Below are 14,708 nucleotides of genomic sequence, written 5' to 3' on the forward strand. Positions count from 1 at the left end.
AAAGCTTCCATGTAAGATATTAAAAGAAAAATTTATTCTAAGCAATATGATTTTTTTTTTATTCAAAACAGTCCTGAGTTGCTTGGAGGTTTTATTGACAGTCATCTCTTACATTGTTTTAGGCCTATTCATTGTCTGTCCCGTTCGCAAATTCCCATTATGTACTGTACTAGTATTGCCCAGCCCCAGTTTTTTTTTTTTTTTTTGTTTTTTTTTTTTTTTTGCAATGCTCCTGGGATAGGTTAATTTAAGATTACTTATTTTGGGGAATTTGCGCGTGGAAAACATAATGAGATTATTTTCAAAAAGATGCTATGGTTAGTTTTTAAGATCTGGTGTCCCACTTTTTCAGGGAAGGTCCAGTATTCGGTTACAGTTCGGGAGTATGCGCCATTTTTGTTACAGATACGAGATTTGTGTCACGTCATAGTTAGTTTATCTCTCAGTAGAGTATAACACCTTGTGTTCTACTGTAGTAGATTCACTTCAACCGTGCATCTGATGTCTTGGCCCGTCCCTTATGGCGCTCCTGATTGACTGTTGATAAGCCAATCAGGAGAGGTGGAACATACATGATGCCTATGTGAACTCTCTCGAGAGACTGAGAGTTTCCAGCCCTGTGATTGGCTTATCAACAGCCAATCAGGAAAGTTGTAAGGGACTGGCCTAGACATCAGATGCATGGCTGATGTCTATAGTATATATACTAGTAGAAAACAATAAAAATACAAACACACACTCACACGAATGAGGAGGAGGAGTAGGAGTATGGGGAGGAGGAAGAGGAGGTGGAGAATGAGGAGAAGAAGGCTGAGGAGGTGGAGGATGTGGAAGAGGATGAGGAGGAGGTGGTAAATGAGAAGGAGGAGGTGAAGGAGGAAGAGGAGGAGGATGTGGAGAATGGGGAGGAGGAGGAGATGGAGGATGAGGAGGTGAAGAATAAGGAGGAGTAGGATGTGAAGAATGAGACGCAGGAGAAGGAGAGGGCAAATGAGGAGGAGGAGGAGGAGGAGGAGGAGGAGGAAGAGGTGGCGAATGAGAGGCGGAGAAGGAGGAGGAGGAACCGTTCCAGGACGGAGATTTTCCAGCGTGCCCCGATTCGGCCAATTTAAGCCTAGACAGACTCGCTTGTTTACATTCTATGTAACAGGACATTTGTCGTTTATATGAAAATGACCAAGTTAATGAGCTATTTATTTTGAACTTTCAAAGTATGTTGGGCACTAGTACCTATATGTTGATATGCATTTATTTTGATAAAACGTTATGTAATAGTAAACTAATAAACATATACTCAATAGTGTTTAAGTGGTAAAAAAAATATCAGCATTAACGAATTCTCCTTTAAATGAAAACGGACAGCAAACTCTAGTGCAAGGGTAACTTTTCCATTTCTTAATAATTCCTGTCAATTTTGGGGATTTCTCTGGTCGCCCAGGAATAAAAAATTCTTCTTACGATAAATTCTAACTTTGAAAAGAGATCTAACTTTGAAATTCTAACTTTGAAGAGAGATCGTTCGTAAATTACGTAGATCGAAGCTAAACCCACAGAAGAAAGCCAGTTGATGCCAACGTTTTCATTTAATCTGCCAGATTCAAAACCGTTTGTCTTCTTTAAATTAGCAACAGTAATGTTGAAGTATAGAATTAGATGCACCTTATTTCAAGATGGATAATAATCTTAGGTTGTTCGCTAAATGTTCTAGTTTTGATATATTATTACTTTTGTTGTGGAGGTATCACCGGGTACTACTTCCGTCTCCCACCACCAGGGGGGCGCCGTCGATGCTTCCGAGAAATCCCCGGATTTCGCGGAACGTGGTCTTGTACACCAGTGATTATTTATCATTATTTTTCGTTCATTATAAGTATAGTGGTATGTTTTGCGGCGTCTAATGGTAGAAAAAGGCGCAAGAATCCCTCGGCAGCAAGTGGGACCAACATCTCGCAGGTAAGAAAGGATAACGAATGTTATTTATGGTGATTTTGTGCTCGGTGAAAAATGCCTTTATTGGGTTTCCCTGTTGACATGTCCTGCTTTTCAGCTTATTATGATCGTGGCTAATAAATACAGTGGCGATATCAGTTTTTAAATCACATCATTCTTGTTATATGTACTTCATTATATACTAGAGTAAGATATTTCGTGCTCGTTATTCGAAATTCTCAGCAGTAAATAAGTCCTTTAGGTCACTGGTTGCGTCAAGGTCTCGTTCTTTCGAACAGTTGTTCTTCGTCGGCTCCTTCAGTTTTCTTTAGAGATTGGTTATCTAAACTAGCGGCGGTGGATTGTGTAGGAAAGGGCTTCGATCAAAAAGCGGTTTCTCTACTCGGTGGGAGTCCTTCAGATGACGTCAAGAAACCATAGAAACCTTTTCTATTTCGTATTCAGAGCAAAACCCATTTTGTTTTTTCTTATACAAAATTCATCTTTGTTCATATTGTGCGTGTTTAATTTATGTTTTTGTTGAACGAGAGGCTGCCTCACAGACTTCTGGTAGCGAGGAAATGATGTTTGGTAGGCTAGGCCTTTGTCTCCAATCTGCTCACTTTTAAAATGGTGTGCCATTGAAAAACAGGTAAATTTTTACATAAGTTCCAAGTAATTATGCAATTCTCTTGTGTATTTTAGTGTTGTGAATAATTCTGATAGTAATACATGTGGGAAGTGAGTTGTTTTTGAGTTATAATATACATCCCTACTACATCCAACAAAAGAAAAATTTACTATCATAATCATTCAAAACACATTAAAGCACAAATACATAATTACATAAGGAAAACTGAGTTGGAACTATTCCAACCAAACCTAACCCAACCTAATCAAACCTAGTGCTACTAGGCCAAGTAACACGGCCTACTAGGCTATTTGGCCGTGTTACTTGCCTGGGCTCCACCACCAGATAAGCCAACTGATTACAAAGGACACAATCCAAACATAACCTTTTGGCAGTGTTGCTTAGCTGGGGCTCACCCCCCCCCCCCCCCCCCCATCCTAGACCCATTTATTTGCTATGCTTCCTACTGTCACTTTAAAAGAAAGTTATAAATTTACCTTAACTGGGTAGACATAAACGTTTTCATCATTATAGTCATCAGTAAAATTTCAATATTCTCTTTTTCTGTCTTTTATCAAAAACCTAACCAGGTAACACTCCAATCTGCCTTGAAAAATCGATGCATTGCAAATCATCAAGCCTTTAAGAATGGTATTAACTAGGACATAAACTTGGTCAAGCAAACACAAGACCTATGCTTATTTCGGCAGGTATTTTTAGTATCCTGGTCATCAATTTCGAACAATTATATTTCAGATAAGTAATTATTGCTTTCTTATAATAGTCCATGAATTTAAATTCTATCTTGTGTCGTTCCAAAACCGTAGAACAGAAAGAAATGACTTTGGTAGCCTTCTTTGTCGTCGATTTGCTACCTAGACACTGAGGAATAGAGGAGAAAAAAATCATATTTTGCTAAGTGTGTTTTTGAAGCTTCCGGAAATACGAATGTGCAGTTTGTTAAACAAATGTGATATCACCTCATAGTGATGCGATGTCTTGCTTGGCGTTGAAAATGCTTAGTGGAAGATACAGGCCTAGGAGGAGGTATTGTTAGTGCAATGTGTCTGGTTTTAAATGGCTGCCCGATTTTAAACACTTGGCAGGGAGATAGTTTCTCCTTGTTTCTGACACTCATGTTTTTTTATGGTGATATGTCTTCTTTTTTTTTTATCAAGGTCTGTTGAATATTTTGGCTTTGCCAGGATTCTCTATGCTTATATCAAAATACGAACAATGCTGCATTTACGAAAATAACATTTTATTCAGCTACCTTCCTCGACTGTTTTAGCATCAGTCAAACAGTTTTCTGTTATTAACTGAGAAGCCTATTTTTCTTGCTCTATAATTTTTCCTTTCATATTTCATTAGATTTTCTTGTGCTCCACCTTTCATTTTCTTGGAATTATTTTAAAGTTTATTTTTCAGCAATATATTTCCTTGTGTTAGACTTCCATGAGGTCTGATTGCAGATCCTTTCATATGAGCATTTATTCTTTTTAAATGTTTTGTTTTTATTTTCTATTTTATGCAATTTTTTTATTTGCTGTTCTTTCTTGTGTCCTTATTCATCTCCACTGAAAGATAAAAGTATTGAATGAGCAAAAACACATTACTAAACAATACTATGAAAAAAATTATAATCTCATTGGTCACATGGCATAAAATTAAATTAATAACCAGACGCAGAAGAGTAAGCCTTACCTTTAGTAAAAGAAAAATAAAACTAAGGGGCATTAACTTGAAAAAATCTTTCATTTTTGACAAAGCTCTTGACCTGATTGATCTGGCCTCTTTTCTCTATGTGGTCTCACAAAGAGGGAATGGGGGTGAGGGTAGGAAGGAAGGGAGGGGATATTGGGACGGAGGGTTTACCCTTTTTAAGTTTACTTGTTTGATGGGTTTCTTTGCTTTTCTTTTTGCAAAATTACAATGATTATAACTGGCATAATATCATAAAAGATAATAGCTAAAACCATCAATAATCCGTGGGTAAATTCATGAGCAAATAAATAAAAAGACATCATGGAGTGAGAAGAACATGACACACCCCTTTCATGTCAAGAACTATACTGGTATTACTGAGATGCCCTCTGTTTGAGCTTGCTTGATTCCAAAGTGGCCACTAGTTATGTATGGGCCATAAACTCTCTCCTGCCTGATTCAGCCAAATTGTATGGCGCATAATATTAATACTCACCATGAGATAGCCCGTCCACCACCCAAAACCTGTTATCAATACTCATATGATGGTGTCCGTCCATTTAAGGGTGGGGATGTGAGAAGGGGTGAGAAATAAAATGTCAAAAATGACAGATATTAGTGTCTAATCCATAGTTTTTGTGGCTGCTGAGATGAATACTGACACTTCCGATGCCTTTATGAGAATGCAACAGTTTTTATCCAATGGATACCACTCATTTTTACAGATCTCCCTTTTAACTTTAAGGGATTGCAGTTTCCAGTGAGACTTGCATTCTTGATCATGATCAGCAAGGCACAGGGACAGTCTATTAAGTACTGTGGAGTGGATTTGAGATTGTCATGTTTTTCCCACAGGCAACTTTATGTTGCTTGCTCAAGGGTGGATTCACCCACCCAAAAATTTATTTATTCTTGCTCTTGATGGTGAAATTAAAAATGTTTACAAACAAGTTTTGTGGTAAAGAAGTATTCTAGTGAATTTGTATTTATATTTTTAAAAACCTGTAAGTAAGAATTCTTTGATACCACTGTAGAGATAGATTTAATTCATTTTCCTGTCTAACAGAAGGTTGGGGAGCTATAGGCTGGCATCGTTTGAACCGTAATATCATCTTTATGTTTCATCGCAAAAGAAAGGTAAGAGCATATTTTGCATCCTTGTGAAAAGTTCTGTCAGAATAATTTTTCTATATCTCTACCACTGTTATTAAAGAAGTTAGCATGGCCGGATATTCAGATAAAAAAGTTACCTGGCTAAAGCTCATTCCCTAATATCATCGTTATTTTTCATCGCATATTTTTTATTCTCGCGAAAAGATGTATCTGAATAAGGCTTAATTTTTTTTCTATGAATAATACTAAAGAAGTTAGCAGCCAGATATCCGGATCAAATCGGCACCTAACTAGCACAATCTCTGCTTTGTAACCTCCTCTAAAGGACACCACAAGAAATTCTCCTTCTGCTCAGATATGCAAATCTTTCTGATGAAAGGACGACTACTTGGGTGGATTTGAGGACACTGACTACTCCCAGAGTCTTGTATCTTATATCTTCCTACTCCCATTCCCTTCCCTCCCCCTCCCTCTAACCTCCCCCTTGGCCCCCTTAACTTCCATCCTCCTTCCCCCCTATCTCTCCTATTCCCCTTCCCATCCTCCTCCCCTCCCCCTCCTTCTTCCATCCCTTTCCCTCCTCTCCCTCTCCCCATCCCCCTACTCCCGTAAACAGGGCTGGTGATGCCTAGACTTTGTAACTAATGTGGTTTATAAATGGATCACTTCCTTATAGTTTCTCCTGCTGAATCAATAGAGCTTAGAAGAAACAATGAGCACTTTTGTTCATATCATTACTAAAGCTCCTCCTGCTGCTATTTATTGTTATTAATGAGTATCCATCCATATCTAATATGAGATATATACCTCTCCCTCCCTTCCACTATTCCCTTCCCCGTCCTTCTTCCCTTCCCCGTCTTTCTTCCCTTCCCCGTCCCCCTCCCCTTCCCCTACTATCCTCTCCCATCACCCTCCTACTCTACCTTCTCCCTCCCTCCCCCCACCCCCTCTTCCCACCACTTTCCCACACTTCTTCCCTCCGCTCCTCTTCCCCTCCCCATCACCCTCCCTCTCTCCTATTTTCTCCCCTTTCCCCCTCAATCTTTACCTCCCTACCCTTATCTCTTCCCTTACCCTCTTGTGCTCACCTTTCTTCCCCTTACCATTTCCCTACCCCACCCCTCCCCTACACTCCCCTCCCATCCCTCCCTCCTCTCCCCTCCTCGTAAACAGGGCATGTGATGTCGGTAGACTTTGCAACTACTGTGATCTATAAATCACTGGTTGTTGACGAATTTCTGTGTTGTTTGTTGCCTTAATGTTTCAAATCGTTTGTTCTGTCATTTCCTTATAGTTTCTTGTGCTTAATCAATGTAGCTTAAAAGAAACATACGAGGACATTTTATTTATTTTTATTTTTTTAGCTGATAGGTAAGATGGTGAGAGAAGAGTGAGGGCAGTCAGCTATATAGCTAACCATAGGAGGGAATAGTTTAAAAAGTCAAGTATTAGTAAGAATAATGTAAAGGGTGGTTTATCCACAATTTTATTTGGGTAAGGGTACAGTTTTATGGCCTTAATATTTACATATTACAATAATGCTTGACATTATATCAACATGGTGAATTGTACAGATTACATATTTTAAATTTTAAAATATGTTCCAATTTTTCATTTTAACCCTAAATGATTTTGCATTATATCTAGATGGTAAATTCTACATATTACTGTTCCACACGGCATTTCTTAATAGTATAGTGGTTGAGATTCATCGCGATGAATATATGAAGATCCTCTTCTCCAGCATCTGTGGTTTGTGTTGTTTGGGTAGTTTCTCTCTTCTGCTTCCGATTCCTCTGATAATTCACTATTGTATTGAACTAGTTTACTCCATATATTGGTTGCCAGTCTGTATAATCTCTGGTTAATTGGTTCTTTGTATTTTTTGTGTATTTGTTCTATATTCAGATCATCATCATCTTGATTGTTTCTCACTGCAGACCTTAGTATCTTATTTACGACTTACACTTTTATGACTTACACTTTTAGAGGTTATTTATGTAAAAGCGCTTAATTAGTCGGATTGGCATTGCAATGGAATGCACCGCGAATAACTGACGTAAGTGTACAGACACTAGAGATAGCGGTGAGTAGATGGACAGTAACAAATTATATAATAATATATGACTAATGTGTGTGTGTCCGTGTAGGAAAGAGAGAGAGAGAGAGAGACGGGGGGGGGGGGGGGGGGGCGCAGAGGCATGAAAAAAGTGAAATAGAGGAAAACAAACGACCACGAACAGATAAGAAAGAGAGACAGGAAAGAGGATAGGAAAGAAAGGTAAATAGAAAAGAGTATAACATAACAGCCTTTCCTGACTTCTACTGAAATATCCCCAGGAGCTCCTAACCACAAAATGGCCCAGGAGGATTATTAATAACCTGTAAATAAGGCCCCGTGGCAACGAACGAGGACGAATCGCTCATAAGACGCAGTTATAAAGAGCTGATGACCAGCTAATTGATATTGGAGGTTTATTGCAACTTGCAGTAATATCAAAGTGATTGTTTTTTGTTTTGGGGTGCTGTAAGGGGCTTTTGAATTGGATTCTTTTTGAAAAGCTGAAACTTTACAGTTCTATTTTGAATTGTAAATAAGTTTAGGCAGTTACTCAAGGTTAACGATGACAAATTTATTGAAATTGTAAAAAATATAAACTTTTGTATAATTTCAATAAAGTTCATTATATATGTATGTATATATATATATATTAGATATATATATATTATATATATATATACGTATACATATTATATATATATATATATATATATATTGTACATAAAATGTTTGTCGTATATATCTCCCCGAGATATCTGACATGAGCGGGAATGGGTTATGTGGGAAGGAATCGCATGCAGGACAAGTAAACTAAATCTGACTGTTCCCCTTGCGCCCTAGCCGGTCGCACACAGCTGAGGGGGCGCATGATATGGGTACCTGCGGCCACTGTTCTTGGAGGTGACCGTTCCGTGTGCCGACACAATTGTCCATAACTTAGGGTATTCAAAGGTTTGTCCCTCGGCTATTGCAGGCGTCACAGCGTATGCTGCCGGACAGGGAGCTGGAGATCGAGATTTTTCTTGTCCTTATCTGCTGGTGATGTAGATAGACTCTTGGCCCAACGATTCACAGCGCTTTTATCACTGCAGTATCTCCTTAGACATTCTGCAGTCTGCCCTGAACATAATCTGACGGTCCTCTTCCTCCTACAAAAGTATTTCTGTCCCACTGATCTGTTTGGAACGTACCTCAGTCACATACGCCCTTTTGACACCTGAATTATGCTGCAGCCGATCTTAGAAATTAATTGAAATATATGACATGACGATAATTTAAATTATTTGAACTAAAATTAGCCGAGAAAAATTTATGTTTGTGCATTACTCGTTGAAGCCCCTTGTATACATATGTAGTATGACTATAGATATATATTGACATTTATATAATTATGCACATATATATACATACATACATACATACATACATACATTAATAACTTGATCACGAAGTATATAAAACGTGATGCTATGTATGAATAAAGGTTTTTGCCACAAAGGAAAAAAATGAAAAGCGAGATAGCCAGGCACTTTCGGTCTAGTACGACCCTTTACTCAGGCACAACTGATCTTAGAGAGGAAAAACATAGTCAAAGTAGCTTAATATCCAACGTGACATTACAAGATTAGCAATAAGGTCGATTTCACTCTACAGAAACGAGGAAACGCCTGAGGGCGGGATAAAGCGAATTTTCTTTTTTAGGCAGCCACACCTTGGAGTCAAAACAAAATCATATGGAAACAAACAAAACCTATACGCCCAATTATTAGTACTGTAGAATCAATTGCTTATAAACTATCTAAATATCTTACTAAATTGTTATCCCCGCTACTAGGAACTGTATCTAATTCACACATCCGGATTCTCTTGATCTTGTGGAAACAAAAATTTAAATAACATTGTACTAAACCCTAGTTGATATCTTTGTCAGTTTTGATGTATGTTCCTTGTTTTTACCAAAAGTCCCCTATTGACTCTGTGCTAGAATATTTAAATGTAATGACTTGTATTCATGAATTGCCTATGCCCGCTTAGTCACATAATTTCATTGATTAAGTTATGTAATTTGTGATTGCAGGTTTATTTCTAATGGGAATAAATTACCCAAATATTTGGTATAGGCCATGGGTAACCCTTTAACACCTCTCCTTTCAAACTTATATATGGAATTTTTTGAAAGACAACACCTCCCGAATATCCACTTGTCCCTTAAAATGGTACAGATATGTAGATGACATCTTAGTAGTCTTACCTGTTGTATCGATGTAAATGATTTATTGTCTAAATTGATAATTTAGTGCCATCCATTAAAAATTCACTGTTGAAATTGAAAAATAACAATGTCATCCCTCCTTTCGTAGATGTATATGCATAGAGAATCTTCCCATGTAATTCAGTATTTATAGACCCACAATAGTTTAGCATATGTACATTTTTTTATTCTGGCCACCATCTTAATATTAAAATTAACTTTTCTTTTTTATATGTTCCTACGTGCTTTGTGTATCACGACCCACATTATCTTGACCAAGAAATAGAAATACATAAAAAAGATAGGAAACGATCTCTGTTACCCACCTCATATAATGATTTATGTTATCAAAAAGCTCACAAAAGTTTTATAGTGTTGCAGTAATGAAAAAGAAATGCCTAAAAAATGTACTTAGCTTGCCTTACTTTCGTTGGGGGGGGAATTTGAAACCATAAAATCATATTTAAATCGTTTAATGTAAAATGTATGTTCTCTTATAACAATGCCATTAAAGATATGCTAATTAATAATAGTCCCGTAACAAATAACAACAACATTTACAAAATTCCTTGTGTAAAGGATTGCCCATCGTTTTACGTTGGTCAGGTCAAGTAAAAATTTATGTGTCCATATTGAGCATCATATGTATTCAGTTAGAACAGCCCAGACTTCAAATGCAATGTTTTTATCCATCTGAGTGAAAAATCTACATTGTATTAATTGGGGTGATACCTCTGTAATTGCTAGGATCTAATGATTTATGTTTTAAGAAATTTACTGGACTCAGCAATTATATCAAATCTACTAATAAAACAACCTAAATCTTAGTCCGGGATTGTACCATTTGGACCCCGTATATTTGTAAAATGTTTATGAAGGACCTTAAAATAAATGAAACTACTCCATAAATTAGTCCCACATGTATGAGGTATTTTATTTCTCTCTCGTCTCTCCTCTCTCAATCTCTCTCGGTCTCTCTCTGTCTCTCTCTCTCTCTCATCTCTCTCTCTCTCTCTCTCTCTCCCACGTCGATCGATCGATCGATCGATTTATTTATATTCCTTTTTTTTTTCGTCTATTTCATTAATTTTTTTTGGTGCATTGTTTTTGTAAGTTTCATGATAACTACGTTGTATATTGCCTCCTTGTTTTTTGTGAAAAATGTATTGTTTTTTCTGGATGAAACATCTGTTGACCACGTGTGTATCCTCCAAGGGTGTGGCTACCTCAAAAATTTCGCTTATCCTGCCCTCGAGGGCGTTTCCCCTCGTTTCTGTAGAGTGAAATCAACCTATTGGCTAATCTTGTAATGTCAGTTTGGATATGAGCCTTCTTTTGACTATGTTTTTTCTTCTGTAAGATCAGTTGTGCTGAGTAAAGGGTCGTACTACAGCGCAAAGTACTTGGCTATCTCGCTTTTTTTCATTTTTTTCCTTCGTGGCTTAAAAACAGCCTTTATTTATACATACGTATATATATATATATATATATATATATATTATATATATATATAATACTATATATATATAGATATATTTCATAATATATATATATATAACTATTATCTTTATTATATATATATATATATATATATATATAGTAAATATATATATATATATATATATATATATATATAGATATATCTATATATATATATATATATATATATAGTATATATATATATATATATATATATATATATACTATTATATACTATATATATCTGTATATATATATATATATATATAAGAGGGAGCATATATATATATATATATATATACTATATTTTTATATATGTGTGTGCGTGGTGCGCGTTTGAAATATAGATCTATAGTTATAAACATATGACAAATAGAGTGGACAATAAGCAAAATTATTACCTCACTTCTTCTTCATCTTATTCTTTCTTCTTCTTCCGTGTTTTACAAAATACAAACATGTAATCCCCGAGAACCACGAAGCAAACTAAAGAAAGCAATCGGACTCTGGGTATATTTTTTCCTTTTTTTTTTATCGGCCAAAAAGATCGTCCAATGGAAAGCCACTTTGCTCCCCTATAAAGGAGCCTTCCATTGTTCTCCTGCGATGAATGGAGACAATATTTTCGCCTTTTTACATCAGGCGTCTCTCTCTCTCTCTCTCTCTCTCTTCTCTCTCTCTCTCTCACTTTGAAAACAGTAATTGTAACCGAGTAACATTTTTCAATTCAAAGTCATGCTCTCTCTCTTCTCTCTCTCTCTCCTCTCCTCTCTCCTCTCTCTCTTCTCTCTCTCCTTTTGGCACAGATTTGTAGGAATAAAAAAAACTATACAAAAGAGAATGGAGCTCACTTGAATTTGGAAGAAGCAAAATTATTAGGAAACATTTTAAACGAAAACCTCTTAAAACACCTCAGTGATCTGAACAATCAAAGGAAGAAGTCGTAAAGCTCCCAGAATCTGGTTAGTAACAGCACTGCAGGAAATAGTGAAAATAAGGGAAACGAATAAAGCCACCGAGGACAAAAGAGAGGATAGAAAAGTCCCTCGGAGTGGCGCACTTTAATGCACAAATCTTTCAGAACAAAGTGAGTCATCTTTAAAACATTGATAAAGCAAGTGAAGAATTAGACATATGGTATAACAGAGACATGGATACAAGTAGACACAAGAGACTTCGTAGGAGAGTACCAGATAGCAGGTATAATTGTTCAAAAACAAAAGATAGACGTAATAAAAAGGGTGGAGGAGTTATGTTATATGTCAAGGACCACCTCAGTCCAATAGAGTGTAAAACTGCAACCAGCAAGAAGTAACTGGCATCAATATAAGCAGTATAGTGAAGCAGATACTCTAATTAAAAATACTAGTGTACAGACCTCCCCACCAACCACAATTGCCTGATGAGGAGCCGTATGTACTACTAGTAACTAGGACAAGAAATAAACAACAAATTCTGCATAGTAATGGGAGATTTCAATGCAGCAGTACACTGACACTATGACGTCTGCATCAAACGGGAGCAAAATTGCCCTCCATTCACCACTGAAAACGTCACATTAGACTCAGAGACGATGTTTCGTCTTACTTCCGGCCTATTCATGTAAAACGCAAAGAAGTTCGTTTCAACGGACAAGCATAGAACAACACAGGAAATTGATTATAACGAAAGATTTTTAACTATAACTCTGGACCTGTTTAAAAAAGAATTCTGATTTTTGGAAAACACGAAAACCAGAGTAATTATTTATGCAGAGGAAGGGACTGCACTGGTCTCTAGATGGAAAAGTCAAGGTGGTTACCTAGATATTTTCACACTGAGACGCAATTCATCGACTACCTGATAAAAGCCAAACAACTTTGCTCATTTTCTAGAGCTGCTGAAATGATTGAAACGCCAAAAACAATCATAGGAGATTTGAACAGTTATCTATTCTGAAAACTGCGAATAATAACGGGTGTGGGGGTGGGGGGGGTTTAATTGTCCTTTGGAGTAATTGTTCTATGGGGTATTTTGTCCTCTTGGGGGTAATTAAATTCCACGGGGTGAATTGTCCAAGGTGTAGTTCTTCATTGGACGAAGTGGTTGACGTGCTCCCTACCCATTCGGTAGTCCTGAGTTCGATTCCCCGCGCTGCCAACGTGGAATCAGTGGAGTTTGTTTCCAGTGATTAGAAATTAATTGCTCGATATAGTGTGGTTCGGATCCTACAATAAACTGTATTCCCGTTGCTAGGTAACCAGTTGGTTCCTGGCCACGTAAAAATATCGAATCCTTCGGGCCTGCCCTAGGGAGAGTTGTTAATCAGCTCAGTGGTCTGGTTAACTAAGATATACTTAAACCTTTTTTTGTCCCAGGGGTACTCCTCGTAGACAAACACTCTCTCGCTTATTTAAGAAAGTATTCGCACAAATAAAAAAAGGGAATGGAATGAGTCTCTTCCAAAACTCATCTCTCTCTCTTTCTCTACGAAACATATTTTTACCTTTCTCTAGATAAACGTGAATGTCACTTTATGAAAATGCTCTCTCTCTCTCAGGTCCAGGAAAACACCCAAGAAATATTGTATCATTTAAGTTTACAATTCATCCTCTTTTGGGTCCAATGAAGATTGAGAGAGAGAGAGAGAGGGGTTGTTGGGTGGTAAGATGATGGTTGAGTGGGTAGATTGTGTCCAAGGCGTTTCCATGAGGAGGAAGAACTTGTGATAGAGGAGGAATCATCCTCCTCCTCCTCCGCCACTTGGACCTCGCAAGAGAGAGTCCAACAAGACTCAGGGAATCGCTGAAGGATCCAATTGCTGCTTCTGGAAGAGAGAGGATTTTATCTTCTCTTTTTTTTCTTTTGTTTTGCCAACGGAAGGTGTCTATAATGGTGATTATATATGTATATATATATATATATATATATATATATATATATATAGATATACATATATATATATATATATATATATATATATATATATATATATATATATATATATATATATATATATGTGTGTGTGTGTGTGTGTGTGTGTGTGTGTGTGTGTGTATTTCATAGTAGTTAGATCACATATTCCATTTACTTAGTAACAGTTGAGAGAGGAGGACTGCAGACGAAAACCACTCAGTTGATTTTTGATTGGTGTAATAAAAAAAAGTTAGAGAAAGTATTTGTTGTCGGTGGGAAACAATAGAAGTTATAATACGTCTCTTGATTCTCATTTCCTGGCAAATTGTGTCTTCGACGTCGGTTGTCAGAGAAAAGGATCTGAAACGTTGTGTGATGTTTTGTTTGTTTAATTTTCTTCAAATGGAAAAGAGAGTTTGAAGTTGATATCCTTCGTATATATAAGCAAAAACATACGCTTACATTCATAGTAATTATGTACACACACTATATATATATAATATACATATATATATATATATATATATATTATATATATATATAGTAAAGATTGCATATTTTTGAAATCTAGTACTTTGTAGATTAAGAATCTGGACTCTAAACTATTCCGTGTTATTAAAGACTAACACAAGTACTATGAAAAT

General features: G+C 36.7%; 1 protein-coding gene across 1 annotated transcript in view; it reads right to left on the bottom strand.

The window, feature by feature from the left end:
• LOC135200720 (uncharacterized) overlaps nucleotides 1-14,708 on the bottom strand; it is a 29,655-nt gene that overhangs the window by 7,166 nt on the left and 7,781 nt on the right. The window contains exon 2 of the mRNA XM_064229326.1: nucleotides 744-1,139. Coding sequence (XP_064085396.1) covers nucleotides 744-1,139 — 396 coding nt within the window. The remainder of the gene's footprint in view (nucleotides 1-743; nucleotides 1,140-14,708) is intronic.

Source organism: Macrobrachium nipponense, chromosome 27 (assembly GCF_015104395.2).
Source record: "Macrobrachium nipponense isolate FS-2020 chromosome 27, ASM1510439v2, whole genome shotgun sequence".
In the NCBI taxonomy this organism is placed as follows: domain Eukaryota; kingdom Metazoa; phylum Arthropoda; class Malacostraca; order Decapoda; family Palaemonidae; genus Macrobrachium; species Macrobrachium nipponense.